Genomic DNA, 27,985 nt, shown 5'->3' on the forward strand with positions numbered 1-27,985 from the left:
AATAAATCAAGTGATTAAAAGAGACTTTTTTTAATACATCGGCATTTATTGTAATCAATTTTTGAATACAGTTAATTTAAATCTAAAGGGTCAAAATGGGGCGAAATCTATTTCGTAATAAACACAAAATGTTGAAATTATATTTTCGCACACCGCACGTGTTCGAAATTGCAAAAAATAAGATAAGGAAGACCTTAATTAATATTAGATTATCGTTTTCAGCTGATAACTGTTTTCATAATAACAACTTATAGAAACGTCAATATGTACATCATCTTTGAAATAATGAGCACTTTTTCCATTGGAAACTCTGGGTTCTTTTGTAAATATTCCGAGGAATCTAAACAAAAAGATTATTAAATTTAATTTAGGTTAAAGTAATAAAATCAAAATCCTTTTTTTTTTAATTAAAACTCTTAAGCGAAATGAAAAAAAGGCAAAAAATATACAACCTGTATTAAAAGACCAGTTTTTCTGAGCCGACACATCAGTATCTACGGGACGATTTCTTACCCCTACCGCTACTGCGCGACCGGGACCTCTTCCGTTTTGATGATCTCGATCTTCTCCGCGATCTCGACCTTCTCCTTCTTCCGTAAGACCTCGATCTTCTTCTCGAATTCGACCTCGACCTTGATCTCTGTTTAGATCTTGACCGCTGTTTCGACCTCGACCTCTGTTTCGATCTTGATCTCTGTCTAGATCTCGATCTTTGATTAGATCTTGATCTTTGTTTCGACCTCGATCTTTGTTTAGATCTGGACCTAGATCGTGACCTTGAAACTGAAGGTGACCTAAGACGTCGATCACGTCTTAAAGATAACTTTCGTGATCGTGAATTCGATCTAGATCTTAATCGTTTTCGGTCGTCCGATCGTCGCCTTTCCGTTGTTGATCGATACTTTTTGCGATCTTTCGACCGACTTCGACTTCGCGAAGGTGTCGAAACGGAGTCCGATGAGACGTATTTTGGATTATTGTTGTCTTTCGATAAGGAATCACTTGAGGAAGAAACGCGACGATTTCGCTTAGAATTTTCTAAAAATTTATTACATTAAAAAACGAACATTAAAAAATACAGTAAAACCTCGATATAACAGTTTAATACGGCGAAGGGAGTTTTCAAGTTTTAAATTTGCACTTAAACTGTTTGAATGATTCATTTTAATGCACACAATTTTGACGTTTCCAACCAATTTTCATCGATTTCTCGCCCCGTGATAAGTTTTAACTTGTTGTACTTATTTACCGTCCCGTCTAAATACATCCTAAACACAAATCAAGGTAGTTTCGATTATATATGTTACAGTCAAAACTCGTTCTCCGTCAAAACTAGTTTTAACCATAGAAATCGGTCAAAAATACTTTTGACTGCAAGCTTCGGTCAAAATCCGTTGTGACTGAATATATCAGTCAAAAGGAAAAGGAAGGGAAAAGGCTGTCCAAGTTATTGTTTCTAAATTCTGTACTCAATAAATAATGCTGTTGTTTCTAAATTCACTAAAGTACATACTCATAAATAAATACATACATAAGTAAATAAAAGTAAGTAGTATATTTATCAGTTATGTATTTTACTCATAATACATTTTAATAACTGGATTTTTGATTTTATTTTGATGGCCTTGTATTTCTGTTATAGTTATTAGTACAGGGTACATTTATCTAGCCTTTTATGATAACTTAGATAGTTATATTGAAAAAGCTAAAAAAAACATCGATGTTTTCCGTGCTGATGTTTTTGACATCGATATTTTTTGTTAAACATCGATACATCGAACCATCGATGTTTTTCTTCACGATGTTTGCATCCCTAAGCCAAAGTCAAGGTTCTGTTGAACGAGCCAACCAAGATGTGGAAAATATGTTGGCCTCTTGGATGCAGGACAACAAAACAACTAACTGACTCTAATGGGCTCAGATTCGTTCAATTTATGAAGAACAGAGCATTTCATTCTGGCATAAAACAATCTCCATATCGAGCAATGTTTGGATCTGAACCAAAAGTGGGACTAATTACATCGAATTTACCTTTAGAGGTGATTAGTAAACTAGAAGATTAAGAACAATTGCAGTTTGCAATCACTGAAATAAATCAGAATTTGAAACACAACAAAGAAAACGAAAATGGGGAAGAAAATGACGAATATTACAAGGAACATGAAGGAAATAAAATAGAAAAGGAAGGCGAAATTGCTGAGGTAGAGAAAGATCAAGAGAGAGCCACACCTTGTACTAGTGATGAATTATTAATACTAACAGCAAAGAAAGATGCTCATTACAATTTGGCAAAGCAGGCGGAAAGAATGAAAAAATCAAGTGATCAATCACATCCACCATTGAATGTCGGAGATAACGTTACTACTATATCAGTTCCAGATGTGGACAGAGGTAATATTATTGAAATTGTACTAGAAGTGAGTTCAGAGCAACTATATAAGATTGGTACAAGGGATGGCATATTGGACAAATTATACTGCAGGTGAATACTCATAAATACAAGGCCAGCCATACACAGGTAATATTAAGTCTGCTATAAGCAATGACTGCATGGCGAACCTCGGATATACTACGCCAGTCGCCCGTGTATGATCGGCTTAAGAAGACGTAAATGTGTATGGCCGTAGGGGCGTGAGTTGTGAAATAGTTATTCATATTACAAGTGTGATTACACGACTCGGTCTAGGACCTCGTCGTGCAATTCTCCACACTCGTACTGTAATTATGTTTCTAGCCCACGTGTGATATACAGCATTTTATCTACGACTGCTAAAAATTACTAAAAATCAATTTCTTTAGAAAAGTCTATTTGACATTTATAAAAATATTTTGAAATGATTGTTGACAATTTTGAATTGTCAATTTAAACAACATATTTACTCATCTGGAATAAGTGTTTTGAAATGTAAAAACCTAACAATTAATGTTTATAATAAATAGTATTGTTTCTCTGTAAGTAGACAGTACTTTTTCTTTTGTATTGTTGCTCGTTTCAATAAATTAAGTCTGTTCTGAATAGGCTAAAAATGCGTTACGTAATGAAACCAGTGCGGTAATGAACTTCATTACGTAACTCAAATCACCTCAAATGAGTGCGGTAATGATGACTTATCCAAGCAGTCGTAGATAAAATGCGTTTATTTTTATGATTTTCTTCTTTTTCTTTAATAGGTCAGAATTTGATGGCTGTAGCGAAAAATTCATCCGTCGCGATGAAGTGCCAAACGTTACGATTACTTTAAGAACTGCTGTCAGGAAAGCTTCTATAGGAACAGGGCAAGGTTATGCAAGATGTGTTTGTTTTAAAGGTTGTACCAATGATAAATGTTTATGTAAGAAAAAAGGACTATTATGTAATTCTAAGTGCCATAATAGTTTAAGTTGCGCAAATAAATAGTTTCGTTTAGATGCCTGTAAGATTTATTTAACCAAGATTTCACGCAAAAAAAAAACATAAAAAAAACAGATGGTTTTTCTTCCTTTCCTGTTGGTTAAGCATCCACACAAGTCTATCTCTCACCTACTAATGCTTCTGCTCTCCCCCTCTCGTCTCCTCTAACCGAAAAAGAGTTTTGCCTAGCAATTACTGGTGAATATACTTTTGACTAACGCTCTCAGTCAAAATTCTTTTTGACCGGTATTTTTCAGATAAAAATAGTATTATCAGTCAAAACGTATTTTAACCGTAGACTGCTGTGAAAACTAGTTATAACTGAATTTTGTGGTCAAAACTAGTTTTGACCGAATACGCGTTTTAACTGTAACATATAACAATTCCCGCATGAATCACAACAACGGGGATGGAAAGCCGCCCCCTAAACTGGATCATACAAGCAAGGTTCGTTGAGTATTGGTACAATTGTTTACTCGACGAACCTTGCATACAAATTCCTTAGATGACGATAAATACAAAAATTTAAAACAACTGTTCGATGATATATGTGCAAACATCCATAATTTAGATTTAGCTAACTTTACCGACATAACCTTTAAGAGAGAATTTTTGTTGCAATCACGAATAGCCATTTCGAACGGCTTTTACACCAATGATAAAAGAAATAATATTGTGTCCCACAAAAAGTAATCGAATTATGGAGCGGCGTTCTTAATAATAATGGTATTCAACTTGTAATAAAACCAAAGACTTGTATACAGTTAAAGATTGCCCACCATTTGTGGCATGTATCGAATCTGTCAGGCCAAATGAGGGATTTAAAAATAGGAAAAATGCTGTTCCACAGTACAATACAGGGGATTAAAAAGCGAGAAAAACGAGGCCCAAACAAATTTCATTAACTCAGATGTATCTACAAAAAATGGACGGAGGATGTTTATACCAAGTCATAGGATAACGTGTAAGGGAATAATAAGACAGATCGACCCAAGCTTTTCCGAAGAAGAACTGCTCATTTATTTACGAATAGAAGACGATGAATCAGTTACACACGTACGAAGATTATCAAGAAGAATCGCAACAGAAGAGGGTCCAAAATATATCAAGCCCGCATCAGTAATAGTAACTTTTAGAAGTGTCAACTTGTCAAAATTGGTTAAATTGTTCTATTCAGTGCGCTATTCCGAACCGTATATGTCACCAGTTATGCAATGTTTTAACTGCATGAGGTATGCCCAAAAAATACAAAAAATCAATGCCGTTGAAATAAAAAATGTCCAGCTTGCGCCAATGCTTATACATTAGAATAGTGTCAGAATGGAAAGAATCCAAAGTATCAATTCTGTGGTGGAGACCACCTCAGTAACAAAAGAGGAACACCATTAGCGAACAGAAAATGTCCTGAATACCTAAAACAAGTCAAAATAAAGGAAATCATGACACGATTTAATTGCTCGCCATTTCAGGCTGTGGAAATGGCTGGTCCCAGTAAGTCACCAACGACGACCCTGAGGATTATTGCACAAACTCCAGTGGATAACAAAACATTCCCCTTCTTAAAGACTAAACCAGTACACATAAGCAAAGTTACATTACATTCATCTAATGAAAAGCAAAAGAGCTCAAAAACTACATCATATAAGAAAACCATTATCTCACCGAAGAAAACTAGAATAGACGATGAAAACGAAAAATTGATGTTCCGGAGGACTCCTCTGCACAAATAATTGTGATAAGAGACAGGCACCAGCTCTTATGGCTTCAAGTCAAAACATAAATCCAGTTTTTATCACCAAATTAAGTCTGTCAGTCGTCTGGAAGGGTAGAGGATGACATGGAATATGAAGATAGTGGAAAAACCCTCGGAACAAGAAGCAATGTGAGCCCTCAAGTAGACCTTGATAAGAACTATGACGACAGACAAAAGCAACAAAATATCTTCGATCATTCGTACGCTCACCATAACTATTATAATATTTTAAGTAATGATTAATTCCACTTTAAAAATTATGACATAGATTTCTAGAAGCTCTGCGAAGAATATACCAAGGGTTATATAACCGTACAGTTTTTGACCACAACAAACAATTTCAAATGGACACCGAAATCATAAATATAGACACATCAGGATGTACTGAACTTCTAATCATGAAAGAATTTGAAAACTCACTTAACAATAGAAAGGACACGGTAGCTGAAGCTGATGGTATATCATACGCAATAATCAAAAATCTCTCTGCAAATTATAAGGTAGCAGAAGGATGAAAAATGGTATTGATTGTTCCAATTCTTAAACCCCACAAAAATGTAAACGACGGTAATAGCTATCGACCTACATCCTTGCTATCATGTGTTAGGAAAAGCTTCGAGCGCATGGTGGCGGACAGGCTTGAATGATGGTGTGAAAATAAGGGAGTATTTGATAGACTTCAGTTCGGTATTAGAAAAGGCATACGAAAATAAAGACATAAGAAAATAAATCATTGCTAGCGATTTTTATTGACATCAAATCGGCCTACGACAATATCCACATTCCCAACTCTCTAGAATAATCCACCAACTATTCGCAGAAAAACATCTGAAATTAAAAAATGATCCGAACAAAGTTGGAACCAGAGTAAGTTATAAGGGTCTCTCCCAAAGCAGTTCACTAAGTTGAGAGTTGAGAGAACTTGACGTTCACGGAATAAGCTATGCAGATGACCTGGTTATATATTGTAGTTCAAAGAGTATAGAAACAGCAGCAGATCAGATAAACATGGCATTGGAGTTCCTGAATAATGTAACAAGTCAGAAAAGATTTATATATTAAATTCGGGGAAGTACAGAAATATTTTGGGAGTGGGGACAACGGATGAGGGACTCGCGAGAAGGGAAGAGAAGAAGAAGTTACAGAGTAGTCGGGAGTTAGAGTGGAGACATGGGTAAAGTGTGGGAGCGAAAAGTGGAAAAGATTAAAAAAAAAATAAAAGAGAGAAATAAGAGAAGAAAGCGGAAGAAAGAGGTGTCAATCAACCCAAAAAAACATTATGTGAGTACTAGATAGAATTATTTACTGTTTTTTTGTTTTATATTTGATTTGTGTCTAAAAGAAAATAAATTAAAGTATTGTCATTAATTAATTCAAAGTTTTATTTATCTTTTGTTTTTTGACATCCGCCGCTTGATCCTTTCCCCCTTGTCTTTTAACACACTTAACCACGTTACGAGGCCCCTATAAAGAGTGGACCCGAGGAGAATACCCTTCTCCGAGAATATACTCGGGGGCCTCTTACCACCTCACGCTCGGGGGTGGTAACAATAAATTTCTAAGCGACCGCCAACTGGATATTTCAACTCATAAAATAAAATCGATGATGTTTACAAGAAAGAGAAATATAATTCGACCTATCATAGAATATAACAATATTCCAATAGAATACGTAGAAAACATAAAGTAGTATCTAGGTATCTAGCTGGAAAGAGCATATTAACGCCACAAACAAAGCAGGAGAAACATATGTTGAGATTAGAGCAAAGCATTTGTGTGCTAGGTTTCTGAGTAGAAGCCTAAACATCAGCAACTGTCCCGTCATAAACAGAGTAGATAAGATATCAGAAATCTTCATCTCACGTCTGTTATTAAAATCTCGCCCTCTAACCACAGAAATTTATTATCGCACACCTGTATACAAAGGAGACTAACAGCATCCATGATATGGAATATAATATCAGAAAATCCACACCGTCAAAAGCGTTTACTCCTGGATCATACAAAGGTCTTAGATCGTTCGTAGAAGTTGGTAACGTAATAGGTAGGGAAATAGAATCCTACATCACATAGAAATGGCCAGATTTTCAACACATATAATATACAGAAGGATCACTGGTCAGGCTCCCAACAGAAATGTCTCATGTGGAATATATGCCCCTATCCTGGGGATAGAGGAGTATTATCATCTACCTGATGAGCTATCTATATTTTCTGCCGGAATATATGCAATACGTACAGCATTAACCATTGTAACGGAGCACATTGGAACAAATAAAAAATTGTAATTTCAGAACCAAATTATACCCAGACATAACGCAGACTATTAGACTATTATACGAAATACACCAGGTATTAGAGGTAGCCCTGATCTGAGTTCCGGGGCATACTGTTATCAATGGAAACGAAAGAACATATCCTAATTCAAGTTAATTCCATTTAAAGTCTTTTTCTGCACAAATTTTTATTATTAATTCAGCAATTTTTATGATATTAAAAATAGCATCTTATATCTTCAAGTACAATGAAAAATACACCCAACTCTTTTTTTACACGGTCTTTTTTAACACGATTTTGAAATAACACGGTTTACCAATACATTTTTTTACACGAATTTTTTAAATTAGAACTTACATAGCAAAATCTGAAAAATCAGCTGGTGGTTTTAAAGCGGCCAAAGATCGAGTGACGTTCTTGTTATGTAGTAACGCATCTGGTGATAAAATGTTAAAGCCTTTGTTAATCAACAAATCTCTTATGCCACGAGCATTAAGACGTAAGAACATTAAACAACTTCCAGTCCATTTCATGGCGAATAAAAAGGCATGGATGACGGCTGATCTGTTTACAAATTGGTTCAACAACTGCTTTGTTCCTGAAGTCCAGAAATATATGGAAGAAAAAGGTTTGGAATTCAAAATACTTTTGCTCGTTGATAATGCGCCCAGCCACCCAGTGTTGGATCATCCAAATATTCAATTGCTATTTTTACCGCCTAATACTACCTCGCTGATTCAGCCACTCGATCAGGGCATTGTAGCAACATTTAAAATGTACTACATAAAGCAAACGTTTAAATATATTTTAGATTCAGTGGAAGAAACAAATTTGACTGTTTTGGAAGCATGGAGAAAGTTTACGATTATGGATTGCATTACACTTGCTTCTGTTGCCATTAAACAATTGCGCCAATCAACCTTAAATGCTTGTTGGAAAAAAATATTGCCAGCATGCGTCAAAAGTAGAAGTTTTGTAGTAGAAAAATCAGCTGTGTGTTCTGAAATTATAACTCTATCAAATACAATAAATTGGTGGCAACGGTTTTAACAACATTCAAACGGTTGATATTGATGAATTGATGCGAGAAAGCCCTTTGGATGAAGATGATTTGATGGAATTTATGACAATTTGTGAAAATAAAGAAATCGATAATGACAAGGTAGAAGATGAAGTTCAGCTATTAACGGCTGATTTAATTCGCGATGGCTTCAAATTTGCTACAAGTATGGAACAACATTTTCTTACTCATGATCCTGACATGAATTTCAACGTAGTCTTAACACTTTCGTGACCGATCACGTATTTTTACGTTTTTATATTGTCATCAGTGAGGAGCCGCTCACGTATTTTTACGTTTTTATATTGTCTATAGCCAGGCGCCGCTCACGTATTTTTACGTTTATATGACATTACTTGCGGCTCCTGGCGTAACAATACGTAGTGAAGATGCCGGCCATTGACGTTATCCTAATTGTATGTTGAGCGGACGCGAAAGTGTTAAGTTATGTGTAGCTGGATATGAAAAATTATATAAGCATATTGAGAAACCAAAAAAACAGCAGCTAATAACCGACTTCACAACTACAAAAAAAACAACAGAGACCGTTAATAACGAACAAAATTCTTCATTTGACATATCTACTGATGATGTTGATGATAGCGCTTTTGGTCCAGTCCGTAATAAACGTGCACGTTTGTTATCAGGTAGCGATGAACACTTGCGAAATTGATTTTTATTTCTAATTTTAGTTTACATTTTTATTGTTATGTTGGAGTTTTGACTGTACAGGGCGGTTCAAATTCGATGTCCGAATAGGCTAACTCGAAAACTATAAGAGTTAGAAGAAAAGTAGCTGACATGTCATGATCTCGTTTTTCGACAAACTGCTAATGCCGAAAACCTCATAGCGCTATCGTCTTTTGTTTTTCCACTAGAGGCCAAAATTGAAAATATCGTAAAACCTGCAAATGTAATTATCTTGGTTATTATTATAGGTGGAGTATTATAACTAAGACATTATATGGACACTTTTTTACAGAGAATTTGATGACGTAGTCAAAAAAATTTTGTCGGTTTTAGATTTTGAGATATTATCACAATTTTCGTTTTTTTAAATGGAAACAACCACTGATTATTCGCTTAATAAATTCGTTATTTTTTTCTGATTACAAAAATATAGGGTTTGACAGGTCTATTTCTTATTGTTTTAGAATAAAACTAAAAATAAGCTTTTCTTTTAGTGTCGTCGAAGAAATAAAATTTACAGTTTCCTGTAAATTACGGTTTTATAACAAAAAATTAAAAAAACATATTTCTGATATTTGAAACAAATATATTTGTTGAACTGTTTAATTTATATATGTTTTACACAAAAGTTGGAATAGATTGCATTATTTCACATTCTTTATTACGATTTAATATTATTTTTAAATGTCGTAATAAATTGTCGATATATGGCGCTCATGTTTTTTTTTTCTTTTTAATTCAAATAAACATAGCAACATTTGTTTGTATTCAAAAATTTTCTGAAGTGTCACTTTAAAAATCCTGTTTTTAAGATCAATTACGAAAATTTTGACATGTTAGAATGTTACATATTAAAAAATTATTTTTATTTAGTGTTTTTAAATACCAGATTATTTGTTATCTTCGTATTTAATTGTTAACTTTTTAGATTTTTACCTACCGCCCCGTAACTTACAGGAAACTGTAAATTTAATGTCCTCGATGACACTAGATGGAAATTTTATAAAAAAAGTTTATTTTTAGCTTTATTCTAAAATAATAAGAAATAGACCTGTCGAACCCTATATTTTTGTAATCAGAAAAAAATAACTAATTTAATAAGCAAATAATCAGTGGTTGTTTCCTTTTAAAAAAACGAAAATTCTCATGATATCTCAAAATCTAAAACCGAACAATTTTTTTTGACTATGTCATGAAATTCTCTGTAAAAAAGTGTCCATATAATGTCGTAGTTATAATACTCCACCTATAATAATAACCAAGATAATTGCACTTATTGGTTTTACGATATTTCCAATTTCGACCTCTAGGGGAAAAACAAAAGACGATAGCGCTATGAGGTTTTCGGCATTAGCAGTTTCTCGAAAAACGAGATCATGACATGTAAGCTACTTTTTTTCTAACTGTTATAGTTTCCGAGTTAGCCTATTCGGATATCGAATTTGAACCACCCTCTACATTATTTTTTTTAAAACTAATAAATAGCTTTTGTTTTATAAATATGTAATATACATTTTATCATAACTTTTTTTCTTTTGCACGGTTTTCTAAGGAACGTATCTACCGTGTAAAAAAAGAGTTGGGTGTATACAACAGTCTAAAGCTAAATAACAATTAAATCTAGAACAATGTAACAGTTTATAAGTGACAGCAGTAAACTAACCTAAAATGTTAGTTACTGGACAGCCCCAGGGATCTTTGATAAGAGAACTTGGGACTGATTGTATGTCGAAATCCCACCGTAAGATGGTATTAGCGTCTATACTAAAATAATTTAATTAAACTAACAATTTTATTATTAATAGTGGGAATGAAAATTATTACCAGTATCATTCTTTTAATTTAAAAAGTATAGATTCCAATTCGCGTTATACTTTTAAATTTGCCGCTAAGAATTTTAAAAGTTAAAGTTTGTTCAGAATGACATGAAAACGTCATTTTAAAGTTAAAGTGATTTTTCGGTAAGAGTATAATAAAGTAATAATGGTATGATTAAATAATTAGATTATAATTGATATTATAGCTTTGTTTCAGCTAACGTTATAACTGGTTGGAAGCTCGTTAGATGCAATCTCACATGTCATATGATGCTCAAATGTGGTGGCGTTATTTGACAGGTGTAATTGCATCTGAGCATCTGAGGAATTCCCTACCAGTCGGAACGTTAATTAGAGCCACATAGTGGCTCCAAACATTTTCCAAATAGTTATTCTGTGGTTGGAGCTTTCATATATAAACCCAATCCAACCTGTATTGTAGTGGTTCGGTTCTTAGCTGAATAATTCCAAAATATCCCTAACAGATGGCGCCAGATACGTTCAATTTTTAGTACAAAGTTTTTGTTTAGAAAGTTGCATTTCTACGAAGCTATTTTCTATGTTACTGGACGTTCAATATATCGAGATTTTACTGTACGTCTTTTAGAAGCTATTTACCTGGAGTTTTTGCGTCTACCTGTGTATCTTTGTTGTCGTTTATAGGACTACCTCGATTTTGATTAAAAAGTTCCCTCTTTCGTTCGGCTTCAGCAAGTTTTTCTTCAATTTGACGTTCGACTTTAACGAATTCAGCTTTTTTCCGTTTAATCTCCTCCTAAAAAATCAACAATAATAATTTAATGCGTCACAATTAATTAAATAAAAAATAATCACCCTTAATTGTGCATCGGAATCATCATCATCCGAATTTCCCTCCGAATTGTCACTGTCCGACTCCCCGTATGCTCCCAATCCTAGAGATATTCATTAAAATTGAGGCTATTTCATACGATTAACTTAAAAAATAATAAAAACAAAGCTTGCTTTTTTGTAAGCAAGTTTTAAATAGCCAAACCTGTCTTTAAAGAGGTCTCTAAACTACAAAATTAAATTCAAAAATAAAAGCTTTTTTGATTGATTTAATTTTTCTTTAAGAAAGCGGGTCGCCGGCGACAACATCGCGACCTTAGATTCTAAACAGGGTCTGAACGGGGGCAACTTACCAAGTCTGGCGCTTAGGTTGGCACCACTGGGTGCGGAAACGCGTTGATCTGAAGCTGAAGTTCACACAACACACAAATTAGATCATCCTATCACCCTGTTAACAGTCTCACAGTATCAAGTATGATAAAATAACAGAGATCAAATAATTTTTTTTTTTGGGGAAACAAAAATAAATTAACTAAATTGTGGGATTTCCAATTTGACGCGATTTTTTTTACGATCCATTTCCGATACTGTACCTTTCTGCTTCCTTTCAAATCTTTCCAACTCTTCTTTACAAATAGTCTGGATTTCGCGGTTTGTTACCTTGAGGAGAATATCCGTCATTGTTCTTCGTACCCAAACCATCTTAAAAAAACGAATTTATCGGTAACAATTTAAACAGAAATTAATTTATGTATGATTTTAATTACGAGGATTTGTTTTTATTATAAGGATAATTTCGCAAGGAAATAACACACTCCTCATGGATTAATTATGTTTACTCAAACATTTTTAATCGACATTTCAGGCTATTCAGCCCATCATCAGGATTTTAATATAAGTCTAAAAGAACAATTACAATTTTAAGCAAAAAACAACGATGAAACATTTAGAAATAATACATTTAAAATTCTTTTTATATTCTACATTTATAATCAGAATATACAGGATGATTCAAAAAACCGCTGACAGACTTCTAGGGCAGGTAATACATCAAAAAATAAGATGAAAAGTCTATTGTTTTGATCAATGTTTGGTAAGAGACCAATTGATAGATAATTGATCACTTTACACGAAAATACTGCCCGTTTGACAAAATTAGCAATGGCGTAGACAATATTTTTAAAAAAGGGCTTTTTATTGCAGAAAATGTTTAATTTTAAAGAAACTTAGCTCTATGTATTAAATTATTCATTGTGTTTAGGATTTGAGACTTAGGGTGTAGTAATGTAGGGTTCTATTGCTAGAAGAGGTCTTCTTATACCAAGTTGTGTAAATTTTGTTATTGTTATGGTCTAGTATTATTTTCAAATCTAAATATGGTATTTGTTCTTCTTTTGTCAATTCTACTGTAAATATTATTCTAGTTTTATATTCATTGAATAACTATAGTAACTGTTCATACTGTTGTTTCTTCGTGATGATCTATGTATTTAGCTAATAGAACTGGTTTTATGTTTGTTTTTCCAAGCTGGGTGGTTAGTAGATGATTTATTACTATTCCACAAATATTCATGCTTAAATTCAATAACATTGGGAGGCCAAAAAATTGTTTGTAAAATTTATTGTCGTATTTAAAATAACTGTTGCATAAGCATATCTTTAATCCTTCTACATATAATTTTTTATTCTTAATTGGGGTCTGATTTTCAATTCTATGCCAATTTTTCTCAATGATATTGACCGCATGGTTAAGTGGTGTATTTGTAAATAATGATTGGGCATCAAAACTAACTACATCATAGTCACTGACAGTTTCAATATTCAAGTTATTTAGTTTCTTTTTTAACTCAAAAGCGTTTTTTATGTCAAAATCATTACTATGATTGAAATCATTCAATGATTTCTTGAAAAATTTCTGTAACGCGCAAGTAGGGCCATTTATGTTGTTAACAATAGGTCTTAATGGTTTGTAATTCTGGGTGTAACGAAATGAGTCGGGGTCAGCCCTAGTTTCTGTATTTTGTCAATGAAACCATATTTCTTAAGTCGTTTTAGATAATCATTTATCTTATTAAATAAGGGTGGACCTGGATCAATACGTGTGGCTGTCAGTGTTGCCGCACCGAAGAAAATAAATGTACCAAAAATGCGTACTGAAAATGAACAAAATGTACTGAATTCTGAGAGAAAAATATTGGAGACCTTTTTTTTTAAGTCATAAGTTCAAACAAAACTTGTAAAATGTATTACTTTTATCACTTTTGAACGGTATTTACTACATCACCTAACAATGTAGTGATTTCTGTACAATTTATTGTACTGGATAAGGATATTGTACTGAATTGCTACTTTCACGTACTTTATCCCTGAAATCGTACTGAATCAGTACAATTGTGCCGAAACGGCAACACTAGTATATGTGTTTTTATCACTCACCAAGGAAATTTACTTTATTCTCATAATCTGTTTTATACAGGGTGATTTATTAGCTCACCATCAAACTTTGACGTATGATAGTTAATCCAATTCAATTATTTACGAAATTATAATATTTTAAAGTTTTCTGCAGCGAGTTTATTAATAGTCAGTAAAATCAAACATTCAACAAAAACAAAGTTGTCATTGTAGGTATAATATGTCAGTTTGGTGTAAGGTTTAATTATTACTTATTACCAAAGCTCGGATATTTCGGTACCGTCTCAGTAGCGTCGTCAGCGCAGAACCTATGGGGCGCGATCATAAATGCACTCTCACCACGCGATCTACCGTTCCGATCGCTCACACATCTATAAGCATGCCAAGCCTGCATTCATCCGGATGTGTTCAGAGAATTCAGTACCAATTCATTTAATATCCTTTTTATTTATCGTTAAATCCATCATTTTCTGAATTAGAATTGTACTATTGTTTCAGTTTTTATAATTTCAAACGGAGTGTATTGAATATTTTATTTAATTATCATCGAATATTTTCCTGATTTGTTTTAATTAGAAGTGCCTTCTTGTTTTAGGTTTTATAATTTAAAACTACTTCTATTAAGAATTAATATTTTGATTTTTATTAACTGAATTACCCTGTTGTTTTAGTTTTTATTATTTATTCCAATGGTACACTTAATAGCGATTTTTGGCGATACGTTCACATTAATTGACAACAATGTAGCATTTTGCAACTAAGAAATATCTTCTAAATATGGCCTGTTAGTTCTAGCAGTTACATTTGTGCTAGTTACCAGTTGTGACGTCGAGTTAGGTCGTCATTTTCTGAAGTAAATTTAGAAAAAGTCATTATTATTCAATCATTTCACCAAATAGGAACTGAGAGTCGAGAAAAATTATAATAAAGTACATAATTACTTGCTCATTTAGCGTTAATACAGACCCTTGCTAACGCGTGCCTATGGATTACCATGACAACGCTGCAGACCAGTGAACTCGGGACCTTGGTTATGCGTCGCTCGTTAATAACGCAACATTCGTGAACTGGTCGACTGGACTTAGGTACCGAAGAATCCGAGCTCTACTTATTACATACAAGAAGAAACTCAAAATGTACGCTTATAGCACTGAAGAGTATCTGATATAATTTTCGTGTATGGTTTTTGCAATGGAAATGTTCGACAATCAGTACGAGAATATCAAGAAAGATTTCCACACCGTCATTTGCCATATTATTCAGTTTTTCGTGATTATTTCAGAAGACTTCGAGAAACAGGTAATCCTGGCCCAGCAAAAGCTATTCTACCGCATGTAGTTAATGTAGAGGACGAAGAAGCTGTAATTAATGCTGTCATTGATAATCCTTCCATCAGCACTCGAATAGCACACAACATGGATGTAAGTCAAAATTTTGCATGGTGCGTATTGAACCGCGAAGTCCTTCATCCGTATCGTAAACAGAATGTTCAAGCTCTACAGCCAGGAGATAATCAGCAACGGTTCATTTCAGATGTTCTCTGGACAGATGAATCATGTTTTACACGAGATTGTATAAATAATTACCATAATGAACATATCTGGGCATTACAAAATCCGCATGCGATTAGACCAAGGAAATTTCAACAACGTTTCAGCATCAACGTTTGGGCTGGAATATTTAACAACAATTTACTAGGTTTGCATGTACTTGATGGATGTTTGAACGCTGTATATTACAGATTTTTTTTGAACAATACACTTTTTGATTTACTTGAAGATATGCCTCTTAATGTAAATCATTATGAAATCAAAAGTTGATAATCGCTTGAAATTGAAGATGGCGTTGGAAAAAGTTTATTTCTAGCATGAATCATAGTATTCATCAAACCTATTCATTTGATACCTCGCTCATAAAAATCGGAAGAGTTACAGCTAGCGGCATTCTTGTGTGACAACCTGTATATGGAAGTATACAGGTTGTCACACAAGAAAACGGTAAAACGCCAGTAATTTGCCAGTGTTTGACCGTTTTTGTAAAAAAATGTAAAAAAATAAGGATCCAAGGAATATCTAAAAAAATATAAATGTATCCATAAATAGCCACCAGTCTCCTCTCCACTCCCTAGTACACAAAAAGTCCACGACCATACCGTTCTTGAGTTTTTGTTGTTTAATTTCGCGCTAACTGCCGGCCTATTCGCATCGTGCTAAAAAGCGTAATTTTTATGTTTAGAAATTCGCCCAAACGGGGTAATATTATTCAGCCGTTTTTGCATGTATGATGTTTTTTTTTGTTTGCCAGTGTTTTCTATTGGTTATATTAAAAAAATACCGCTTCAATTAATTATTTGTTGAAATAAAGCCGGTCAATGACTGGTAGTTCTAAATTTATTTAAAAATTAGTGTTTGACCAAACGAATTATATTGACCAAATTACTAGACGAATTGGTTGTTTTATAATCTCATAAGGATTTATATTTGATTAATAAAATGGAAAAATGTGTAATACCTGTTCTTAAAACTTATATCTTCCCGTTTATGTTGTTTGGTATTTGACCAAAACTTTTATACTTTAAAAGTAAGATACAATCAGTTTAAATATGCGGTCAATTACTGGTTCCTCTTTTGGTCATTTATAGGACACAAACACTCAAAACTGAGTTTTTTAACTGATTTTAAACTTTATAAATATTTAAGCGTAATATAAATATAAGTGTAAATGTTTGATTCTTTTCTATTTTTTTAAACCTTTTTTATAACAATAAAAGTAATAGGGCCATTAAGGTCAATCGATTAGAAAGACCGTCTTTCAAAAAATCGATAATGTAAATTAAATTAGACGGATTAGTAACGTTTTCACGTTCGAAAATTGTTTAATTTTTGCAATAAATAATGTAAAACTTTAAAATTCCCCACCCGATTCATTGTGACGTTTTAAGTAAGAAGAAAGAAATCACAGACGTGATTTCTCTCCCGTTTTCTTCTGTTTTCTTCTAGCGCATAAGATTCGTAGCATTGTCTCTCTCCAGGAATTTTATTGATTTTTATACGCTCCAGTCGTACGCTCAAATCTCAGTGACGCGCTACTGAATTCGCGGCCTGTAATTTCTAACTTTATTATTTTTTTTTGGAAAAACTAAGCCTCAGAATCAAAAATTAAAAGATATGGGGTCAATCAATTTTAAAAAACTTTCGAATGAGCCAATAAAAAAAAATACTTAACGGCCCTATTGACCGCACTTAAGCAGTAATGAGTCTATAAAATTGAAAGGATAAAAGGTTGGTCAAACGCTGACTCTTATACTGGTCAATTATCAAAAAATGGAAAATCTATATGGAAAATTTAGCAAATATGAATCTGGTTAACATTTTTTCAGTACCAATATGACAACGAAGCCTAAGTTTAAAAATAGTGAAGAAGATCTTCAAAAGACTCTCGATGTAAGAAGTAAGGGTTTATCTTATGAAAAAGCAGCCAAGATGTTTAACGTTCCAAAGTAAAATCTTATTTATAAAGAAAAAAGAAAAACACTAGCATTTTAAAATTCTGATGCAGAAAAACTGCTGGTTGAATGGTTGTTTCATTCAGCAGATAGGGGTTTTCCTGTTTCAAAAACCAAGTTGGAAAACACAAAATTTGGGTGAAAAGTTAAGTCAAGAGCATTTTGCTCCTGTTTTAAAAGATGTTCTTAAAGAGTCAAAAAATATAAACATTTTTTTGTGAACAAAATAGTATGAATAGTAATGAATATTATATTAAGAATCGGTCAAACATTGACGGTTTTAAGGTCAAAGACTAGATATTATTGGTCAAGTAATGTAATCAAAGTGGTCAAACACTAAATGTGAAATACTGGTTTCCTTTTTAATTTTTAAAAAATATTACTTCATGATGTTATATTTTATATGTAGGGTAAGTAACTTTAAATGAATCAGATGTGTATTTGATCATATTTTGATCATTTTATGTAAAGGCAGAGGGATCTACAAGAAAAATAATATGGCTTGGTCAAACACTGACATTAAAAAATCCTTAACAGGTCAAACACTGGTGCGTTTACCCTACGGGTAGCAAGTTTGAAAGAATTTTGTGAAGAGGCTGGTGTTCAATACAAAAAACTGCTTGGTTATTCCAAAGTCAGATGGCTTGCTTTAACTCCAGCATTAGAGCGCGTTCTGCAGTTATATGATCCACTACGTTCATATTTTTTAAGCCTTGACAAATGTCCTACAATTTTGAAGAAATTCTTTCAAAACGGTATGTCAGAACCTATGCTTTATTTTATTCACAGTAAGACGTCGTTGTTTCATAAAATTACTCTACAAATTGACGGAGATAAAATTTTAGCAGCAGAAGTTTGTATTATATTAAATGATTTCATACTGCAATGTAAATCAAGATTAAATGATGGACCGTTTTGGAAGATTCCAATCCCGGAATAAAAAATGAATTTTTAAAAGAAGTTAAAAATTTTTATAATATTTGCTATGAATATATCGAAGAATGGATAGTGAACTTTAGAGCATTAAATTGTTTCAAATGGACCTTTCTAAATAATAAAATTGAATGGAAAGAAGTTTCTTCAGCAGTCGAATTTGTAATGAAGGAAGTAAAAGATATTGTTATTAATGACAATTTTCTCTTTGAAGATATTCGAAGAGTAAATTTATATTTAAATGAAGAAAAATTGAAGAAATGGAACGATGAGAAAATAGAACTTGACAAAAGATGGGTAGAAATCTTTCGGCATTTTAGAGTAGAACATATCCCACATAAAAATTATTTAATAGAAATTTCCTTATGTTGTCCAGGGACTAATGCTGCTGTTGAAAGGGTATTTTCACTAGGGAATGATTATTGGAGCAGTGAGAAGTCGCAACTTTCTGTAAAAACATTATCTGCCGTCTTAACAGTCAAATTTAATATGCAAAATGAAAGTTGTTCGGATGTGGCTACATTATTAGACGAATATCCTCATTTAGCAAAAAAAATACACTACGACGAAAAATATGTTTTTAAAAGAAAATAAATTTTTTATTGTTTTTTCTTCTTTTTTTTTCACCTATGAAACACTTGCAAAGTGTACTCTTTTTGAACAAAAAATAGTTGGTCACCTTAATATTTGAGAACCTCAATGAGCCAAAGTCGATTATGTGATCTTGCTTTACTTAGCATAGAACGAGAAATGACAGAAGAAATTGGCTTTGATAATATAATTAAACAATTTGAGTCAGCTAAAGCAAGAAAGATAAATTTGTAATAAAATGTTAATAGATTTAACTTGTGTGCTTTTTTTACTCAATTCAAATAAAATTGCAAATAATTACGGTATGGGGTTATATGTTGAGATCTCTCGAGATCAAAGATATACCGTATGCAGTTGTTTTGAAGTCTTTGCAGTTTGTTTCGTAGTGTTACCGAAAGATCAGGATATGCCGTGTCAGCATAATCAATATGGGGGAAAATCAGGGAAAAACAAAGATTACGACGGATCATGGGAGGAAGGAAGCAACGGAGACTTTTCAGTGAGTGGAAACAATGATAGACCTTTCTGCAGACGGATTGAATTTGAGGTTTCCAGGACATTGTAGAATCCATAACCACCCCAAGGTTTCTAACCATGTCTGACAGCTGAATAATGTCTCCGTTAAGCATTAAGTGAATGGATGAAAAATCATTCAGCTTTGCCAGTAAAGGTCGACTGCCAAACGCAATTGCTTGAGTTTTAGCAGCATTTAATTTAAGGCCATAACGTTTGGACCAACCCAAAATATTGGAAAGGTCCAAAATATTGAAAAGGGGCGAGCAATTTGATGCTCGCCGATGTGTTTGGAGCAGGCGCTGTGTTTTGGCAGGTCTTCTTGCAGTCAGATCACTTTCAGCAAGTCTTCGACGAATGGTTCTTTCACTTACATCAACCAAACGCACCATTTGAAGACGATGCCGAGTTTCTACAGCTGTCGTTCTACGATTTCTCAGAGTGTTTAGAACAATAAATCGGCATCTAAATAAATCACTGCATCTTCGTTAGTAGTAGAGATAATAGAGTGAATAAAAAAACAAACTGTTCAGAAAAGATTGGGCTACCGTTTGATTCCAGTTAACACCCTCTGCTGTAGCATCTGCACCCCACATGGTATTACAAATTTCGAGAAAAAAAATTATTCTCATTCTTGCACTCCGTATATGCTCAAATTAATGTCCGAATAAAAATTTCTATGGCAGGATTGTTACAGAAGAATCAACCTTTCAATCAAAAAAAGAATCATCAAAATCGAATGAGTGGTTCGCGAGAAACCCTGCTTTGAAATTGTGGCTAAATTTTAGTGGCCGGTTTTTTTTGCCGGTCAGTGTATTATAAAAATAACGTTAAACACGATTTATTGATATTAACTGACAGTTAAATGCAAATCATACTAAAGTTATGTGTTATTACTGCAATAACACATGCATCATCCTTTTGTTTCTTAGAATTGATTAAAAGTTTCTCTTTGTCGTACTGAATCAACTAAATACGACTACGTTTTTTCCTAACACTGTATGCTTTAAGGATCATTGATTGCCCACGCTTTTGATCAATTAATGATATTGCTTTCACGTTAAACATAAATTGCAATTAGTTGAAATCAGTGCCAACTACGATGAGGTAACTTTTGTAACTGCAAGGACGTAAACAAGGCTTGCAGCTATTTAAAAATACCTTTTTTCTGGCTTAACCACTTATGCAATCAAAATCTTATAAGAGACAAAAACGGTTTAGAACTAAATGGGCTATTCAGAAATTATAATAATGTAATTGTCGCCTGGCCAGAAAAAAAATATGGGGTAATATCCGGTGAACACATGACTTTTCCATCATTCCTGTGTTTCTAAAAGTACCGTATTTTCTCGAATCTTATCCGCACTCGAATCTAATCCGCACCCCGATTTTAAAAATGCATAATGGTAAAAAAATTTAGTTTGCGAATGTAATCCGCATCTTTCTGTGAGCAATTCGACAACAATAAAATGATGCGATGCTTGTTGTTAACCATAAATATATAATAATAATAATATATTTATGCATAGTATATATACATAAAATTATTATAAATTAAGCAAGCACAAATTAGGCGGAGTTCAGGTGCAGCCATAACAGTACCTGCTCTTCCACTCAAACCTAATAAAACTAATTCTAAATATACAAGAGAGAAAAGAAAAGAAAAACGAAAAGAAAAAGACCCGATGGTGAAATCATAATTAATTAGGTACTAAGCGTAAACTGCCCGATCCCTGTCGCCCTACAATGCATTCTGAATTTGAGACAAGCGGCCCTTCACTCGGTGACGAAACAACCTTGAAGAAGTGCAACATTTTATAGTTGATGGAAAATCATTAAGAATATGTGTTATTTGGTATGAAAAGCATTTCTTAAATAGCTGGTGATGATGTATCGGCGGGGTAAGAGTGCCCTTGAATCGAATATTCAAGGTATGAACATCGGTACGAAATTTTATTTTATTGAACAAGTATGGAGGTTTCTTCAAAGTAATTATATTAAAGAACAAAACCACCGAATGAAGTATGCGCCTGTTTTTCATGTTGAGCCAACTCAAATCCTTTAATTTGTGCGAAACATGCTGACGTCCCCGTAACCCAAATATCAAGCGCAAGCAAAAATTTTAAATTTTCTGAATTTTTTTCGTATTACTATACGAAATACACGGATCATACAATGTATCACAATAATTAAAATGCGCTAACACCAAGGCCTCGCACAAAAGCACCCTTGTTCTACAATTGAGGAACGACCGACCGCCATAAATCAGCTTAAGAGCAGCATACGCGGAAGCAGTGCACTTATTGATGTGTTTATTAAAGTTTAAATTTTCGTCCAATAAGACACCCAAGTTTTTCACACAATCCTTCAGTGGCAATACTTGATTGTTGACAACTATCGTGACCCGATCCCGAACAGAACTGTCACTTATCACCTTTCTTGGCCCAAATAAAATCAGCTCTGTTTTAGCAGCTTTAAGACAAAGGCAGTGACGCGTATCATCGACATCCGATGACAGAAAAGATATATATAACTGGGTGTCATCCGCGTAGAAATGATGATTACAACTTTTTACATATCTGTTAAAATGCGATGTGTAAAGTGAGTATAGCAGTGGACCCAAAATTGAACCCTGAAGAACACCGGACGTTGTCGAAAGAAACGATGAAACGCGACCATTCACCTTCACGCACTGCATTCTGCCCGTCAAGTAACTGTGCAAGAACCCCGATGCAAGATCATCAAACCCAATGTAGCGAAGCATGGCATAAATCATGTCATGATTGATAGTATCAAAAGCCTTTGAATAATCTAAGAGACACATCAAAGTCAATTTTCCTTGGTCTGTGCTTCGTATGACATCGTCCACAATATTCGATAGAGCTGTATTACAGCCATAATGCTTTCTAAAACCTGACTGTGTAGGCGGTAAAAGGTTATATTCTGTAACATAGTCCTTTAATTGTAATTCGGTTACTCTTTCTATAATTTTAATACTAGCAAAGGTTGGACAAACTACAATTTCCCAAAAGCTCCTAATGATTTTCAAAAAAATTTCAATTTGTCTCAAACTGTGAATGCCGACGAAATGGCAGTATATCTGGATATGCCTCCCAATTTCCTTAGAAAGGAGTGGTTGCGAAAAATTGTGCATAACATTAGTATGCTAGCAGTAACAAGTGATAGGGAAAAATTGCTGTCATTATTAATATTGGGAAAAAAACCATTCTGAAATCCGAAAGACTTCCCGAATGACGTCTTAGTTAGGGCACAATAAAAGGATGAATAATGGAAAAGCTGATGATGGAATGGTTAAGACAAGTATGGAGTCGTAGACCAGGAACACACATGGAAAACGATCCCTGAAAACAATATTATAACATCATTTAAGAAGTTTTGTATACCCACTGCTTTGGACAGATCCGAAGATGACGTAATATGAGCAGAAAATGATACATAAAAATGTAAATATCGTTCTAAAACCCTTAACAGCGTTATTGTTATAATGCGATTTTATTTTACTATTTTCCAAATCGCAACTATACGACTGCGAATCTAATCCGCACTCGATTGTAATCCGCATTTGATTTTAGAGCATATAAAATTTGTAAAAAGGGTGCGGATTAGATTCGCGAAAATATGGTATATCAAAAACCTTAAACAGACGTTAATTGAACCTAGGAACTCACTTCTGAAAAATCGTTTCAATTGATTTACGCGTTTTCGAGTTATAAAAAATAAAAGAATTTTTTTTGCTAACTTTGAAGTCATCTAGCGGCGAAACGAAGCAACTTTGGATACAGATAATTTAACTTAAATCGACCTATTTTGTGTCAAGGAATTTGTGGTCTTCCGTTGTACACGCATTTCGGAGACACCTGTATAAACCTTGCGCCACTGCACGAGTAGTGTGTTATTTCCCCGCGAAATTATCCTTATGATAAAATTAATGAAATTAAATTATTACCATTTCCTCTTGAGTTAACCTTTGTGGTTGCGAAGTTGTTTGGATTTCTGGAGTCAATGAACGCCCTTCTATATCCTCTTCTGATTCATCAGATCCAGAATCCTACGAAAAAGATTTAAAAATTAAAAAGAAATTATTAATAATTATTATAATCGTACAAATCGACTTTTAACTTGTTGTTCTTTAACAGTATCCTTTAAAATTTCTAAAGCATTCTTTTCATATAATTTTCTTTTTGCTTCATTTTCTGCTTTTTCCTGTTTCTCCCTCTCTCGGTCTAATTGTTTTAATTTATCTCGTTCCATTTTTTCTAAACCCTCTCTTATCCAAGCGGGTAATTGCTTCCTTTTTGCAGCATCTAAATTAACAACTTTCGGAGGTGGAACAGAAGTATTTGCGACAGTGGTTGGTACATTGACTTTACTATAACGTTTATTATGCGGTTTAATAACTTTAGCACCTCCCGATGATGTCCAATATCCGCTTTGATAATTAGAAGTTGTGTTATACCCATAATTAGAGTTATCACTTGAATTATCAACATTTGAATTATACTGATTAAAATTTGAAGGTGTAGGAAGCAAAGGAGGTTTAGGAGTGTTATTAGAAGAACCGGGATTATTCCAATTCGCCTCCCAATTCCATGGTGGTTGTTGTTGTGATTGCCACTTCCACGAATCCCCAGAACCCGTTCCATCATTCCATTGTGATTGAATTTCTTCGTTTTCGTTTTCTACATCCATAGGGGCCTCACCGCCTTCTATGTCTTTTTTGATGGGTTTGACCCCTTGTTGAGGTGTGATTTGTGGTGGTTCTGGAACTGGGGGTCCTGCTTCCTTCATAATAATCCATTGTTGGGCCAAAGCGGCCCAATCGACTTGCTCCTTTGCCATATTTTGGTAAGCTGATGGGTTCAAAGCCCATTGGTTATAACTCTGCGCGTCTGTGGAGTCTCCACCCGAGTACATTACGGTCGTACATTAAAACGCGTTCAAAAAACCGTCTAAATGCTATAAAATACCGATTATTCCGGTTAACCAAAAATATCAACAGCACTTCAATTAACTGTCAAAGTTAATTTCAATTATTTTCCGAAAGATAGCGCTGTTTAAAACGTCAATAAAAAAAATATATAAATATTTTTTCATTTTAAATCTATTAATTGTTGTAATTATTTATGCTCAGAGAAGTAAACAATTAAATAAAGAAAGTGTTAAGAAGATATAAAATAAAAATAAGTAAAAAAAAAACCTACAACTAAATTCTGAAAATATAAAAGATGATAAAGACAAATCTGAATTCAAAATTAAAGATGCTCCTGCGAAATCTATAATAATTCAATGCACAACATATCGACACTTATATAGATTTAATAAAGGATTCAAAAACAGCAAAGGAAATGTTGAAATCTTTAGAAGTTGTGTAAGGGGGGGGGGGGGTTCAAAACGTCCATTTTTATATAAGCCGAGAGAGGTTACGTAGATGTATATTCACGACTTAAAGCTACATATTTATAAAAAAGTAAATACGTAGGCTTGAAGTACATATATTACTCTACAGAATGCCATATTTAGTATTCTAAAATAATCATGACGCTAACAGTAATTAATTACGAAAGTTTGCCATAATAAGGGCTTAGTGCAAATGGTTCTCTAGAAGAGATTAGAGACTTAAACGAAGTGGCATTTAATACTCATGTTCTTAGGAAGAGATTCCGTATTCGCAAAAGTGTAATAGATGTGTTATTATTTCATGAATGTGTTTTTTTCTGAAGATATGCGATTTTGTCACAATTTTTAGTCATCACGAAAAGGTGTAAAACGGGTTGCCTAAAATCAACAATACGGTACAAAGTAAACCTTTGGCAATTACCTTGTAGATGGCTTTAGGTACCGATTAAAAATAAAAAAAAATTAATAAAAAAAAATTTATTGTCAATAAAATGTTATAAAACGTATTATAAATTGATCAATAATCTTTAGTTGCTAATAACATTTGTTCATGGCCAATTTCTTTTTTAACTACTGACAATGAGTAAACAAATATGTATACAGGGTGAGTCAGAAAGAATAGGAAATCCGAATACCGGAGATACTAGACACCAAAATATGATGATTTAACGTAACATCTCTTATACAAATGTTAGTGATTTTCGAGGCATAGGGTGTTGAAAGTTAAATTTTTTTTCGAAATTTCTTGATAATTTTGAAAGTTTTTATACTATTAACATAAAATGTGGTAGTTTTATGTTTTCGAGCATGAGAAATACGAATTTGAAACTTGTTTTGTTATTGCTCGTAGAGGGCGCTAGATACCCGCTGCTCGTTTGATAAATCAAATCATAAGTTTTTTGGCTCGATAACTACGACCAATAAGAGCTGCAAATCACAAGGAGCAGTCCATTTTACATAAAAAAGGTACTCTTATTGAAATTGTCTAAGTCTATCGGTTTTTGAATTATTTACTTTTAAATGTTTAAATGTATTTTTTCTTCTAAAATATTTATTTTTTAACATAAGCAAAGTTGGGTTATTTTTCCGCTTATGTTTCGACAATTGCTTGTTATTTGTCAGCATTGATCTAATTTCCGTGTGCAATAATCATTTTTACCAACAATAAAGTTATTACCAATTTGAAAATGTCACGACATAATGAGTTGTTTAATAGTGAGAAATCCAGATTTAAGTCCACTTAATTTTTGAAAATGGTCACAATATTCTATTGTTATTAATTAATTGTTATTGTTATCGATTATTATCGTTACTAATTGCTATAGTTACTGTGTGTTATTGATTTTAAATGTTAACCTTAAAATTACTTTGAAACAATTAAAAGCAGATAACTTGGAAACCAGTAGACTTAGACAATGTAAGCAAAAGTACCTTTTTTGTGCAGAATTGAAAACTCCTTCAGATTTCTGGTTTTAATTCACCATACCTCAACTGACAAAATAGTCATGACTTGATATCTCAAACGTACAGTGTGTATCTAGCGCCCTCTACGAGTAATCACAAAACAAATATCAAATTCGTATTTCTCATGCTTGAAAACATCTAACTACCAAATTTTATGTTAATAGTACAAAAATCTTCAAAATTATCAAGAAATTTCGAAATAAAAATTTAACTTTCAACACCCTGTGTATTAAGAGGCCTACCTAGCTAGCGAAAAATTCGAAACGAGATTCGCTCGTGTACACGCCTAATGCGGCAACACCGCTCCATGTGTACTCGATCGGGCTAGCGCGCCAAGCCAATGGCGACTAGGACTGTCCGATTGTCGGGTAATTCCCCGACAATCAGCGACGTTGATTTTATTCTTAGTTGAATGCATTTGAATACGAGTCGGGGCCGCTTTGTGGAACATAGCTGTTATTACTAGTATTTCATTATTATCGATTGTTAGTTAAAATTATATATTTTCTCGAAAAGGGATTTTGGTGGATGCCGATCTTATCCGATTCCTCATTATAAAATTGCACAGTATACCAAATTTTATCTGTATATGACAAATCATTGAAATTATTGAAGGTAATCTATACCTTAGCCATTTATTGATTTATACAGGGTGATTTATCAGCTCATCATCAAACTTTGACATATGAAAGCTAATCCAATTACAAAAAAAAAATGTTAATGAACATATGTCCTATTTTAATTATTTACGAAATTATAACACTTTAAAGTTTTAATTTTTATATCATAATTAACTGCTCCATTTGTTTAAAACATAAATACAGTGAAATTCCCCTAACTCGAATCACTAAGGGAGCGGAAGAAAACTTCGCGTTATGAAAAATTCGAGTTAGAGAAACACATTTAAACACATTTGAAGCCTAGTCAAATGCTTGAGCTTAGGAAAATTAGTCGACTTAGAGGATAATTCGAGATATAGAAGTTCGAGTTAGGGGAATTTCACTGTATTACAAATGTTCAAAATAGCCTCCTTCTGAAGGAAGAATACATGCTTTACAATGACGAATTTAAAGAGTTCTTCAGCCGAATTAAAATGTCTGGTTGATTTCTTGTTTCATTGTCAGTAGCAGCCATTTGTATTCTGTTTAATAACTGTTGTCGTGTGTTAATTTCCACTTGATACACAATTTGTTTCATATGACCCCATAAGTAGAAATCCAATGGATTAAGGTCGGGGGATCTAAGTGGCCAAGCAAATGAACCATTATTACCAATCCACTTGTTTGGAAAATATTGATTTAACCACTCGACAACTACTTTTCCGCGATGAGGTGGGCACCATCGTGCT

The 27,985-nt window shown here is 33.5% G+C and overlaps 1 protein-coding gene across 2 annotated transcripts; it reads right to left on the reverse strand.

Annotated features, from left to right (window-relative positions):
• Positions 1-126: 126 nt before the first annotated feature.
• LOC111419689 (arginine/serine-rich protein PNISR-like) lies at positions 127-24,802 on the reverse strand. 2 transcript variants are annotated; one of them, XM_023052544.2, is made up of 8 exons: positions 23,881-24,802; positions 23,723-23,824; positions 12,392-12,500; positions 12,152-12,205; positions 11,823-11,902; positions 11,607-11,763; positions 514-1,038; positions 127-340 (listed from the first exon to the last, which is right to left on the reverse strand). In XM_023052544.2, exons 1-8 carry the CDS (start codon positions 24,688-24,690, stop codon positions 249-251), a joined length of 1,929 nt encoding a protein of 642 aa, XP_022908312.1. In that variant the 5' UTR covers positions 24,691-24,802; the 3' UTR covers positions 127-248. The 2 variants fall into 2 exon arrangements, with proteins under 2 accessions (XP_022908312.1, XP_022908313.1); XM_023052545.2 differs by having other exon boundaries at positions 194-340; positions 453-1,038.
• Positions 24,803-27,985: the final 3,183 nt, after the last annotated feature.

The sequence above is a fragment of the Onthophagus taurus genome, chromosome 3 (genome assembly GCF_036711975.1).
Source record: "Onthophagus taurus isolate NC chromosome 3, IU_Otau_3.0, whole genome shotgun sequence".
Taxonomy (NCBI): Eukaryota; Metazoa; Arthropoda; class Insecta; order Coleoptera; family Scarabaeidae; genus Onthophagus; species Onthophagus taurus.

Excerpts from the sequence above, each read along its gene's own strand:
- LOC111419689 (XM_023052544.2), bottom strand. The coding sequence starts at position 24,690 with ATGTACTCGGGTGGAGACTCCACAGACGCGCAGAGTTATAACCAATGG. Across the intron at positions 1,039-11,606 it reads GGTAGACGCAAAAACTCCAG|AAAATTCTAAGCGAAATCGT; the intron begins GTAAATAGCTTC and ends ATAAATTTTTAG. Across the intron at positions 341-513 it reads GTCGCGCAGTAGCGGTAGGG|ATTCCTCGGAATATTTACAA; the intron begins GTAAGAAATCGT and ends CTTTTTGTTTAG.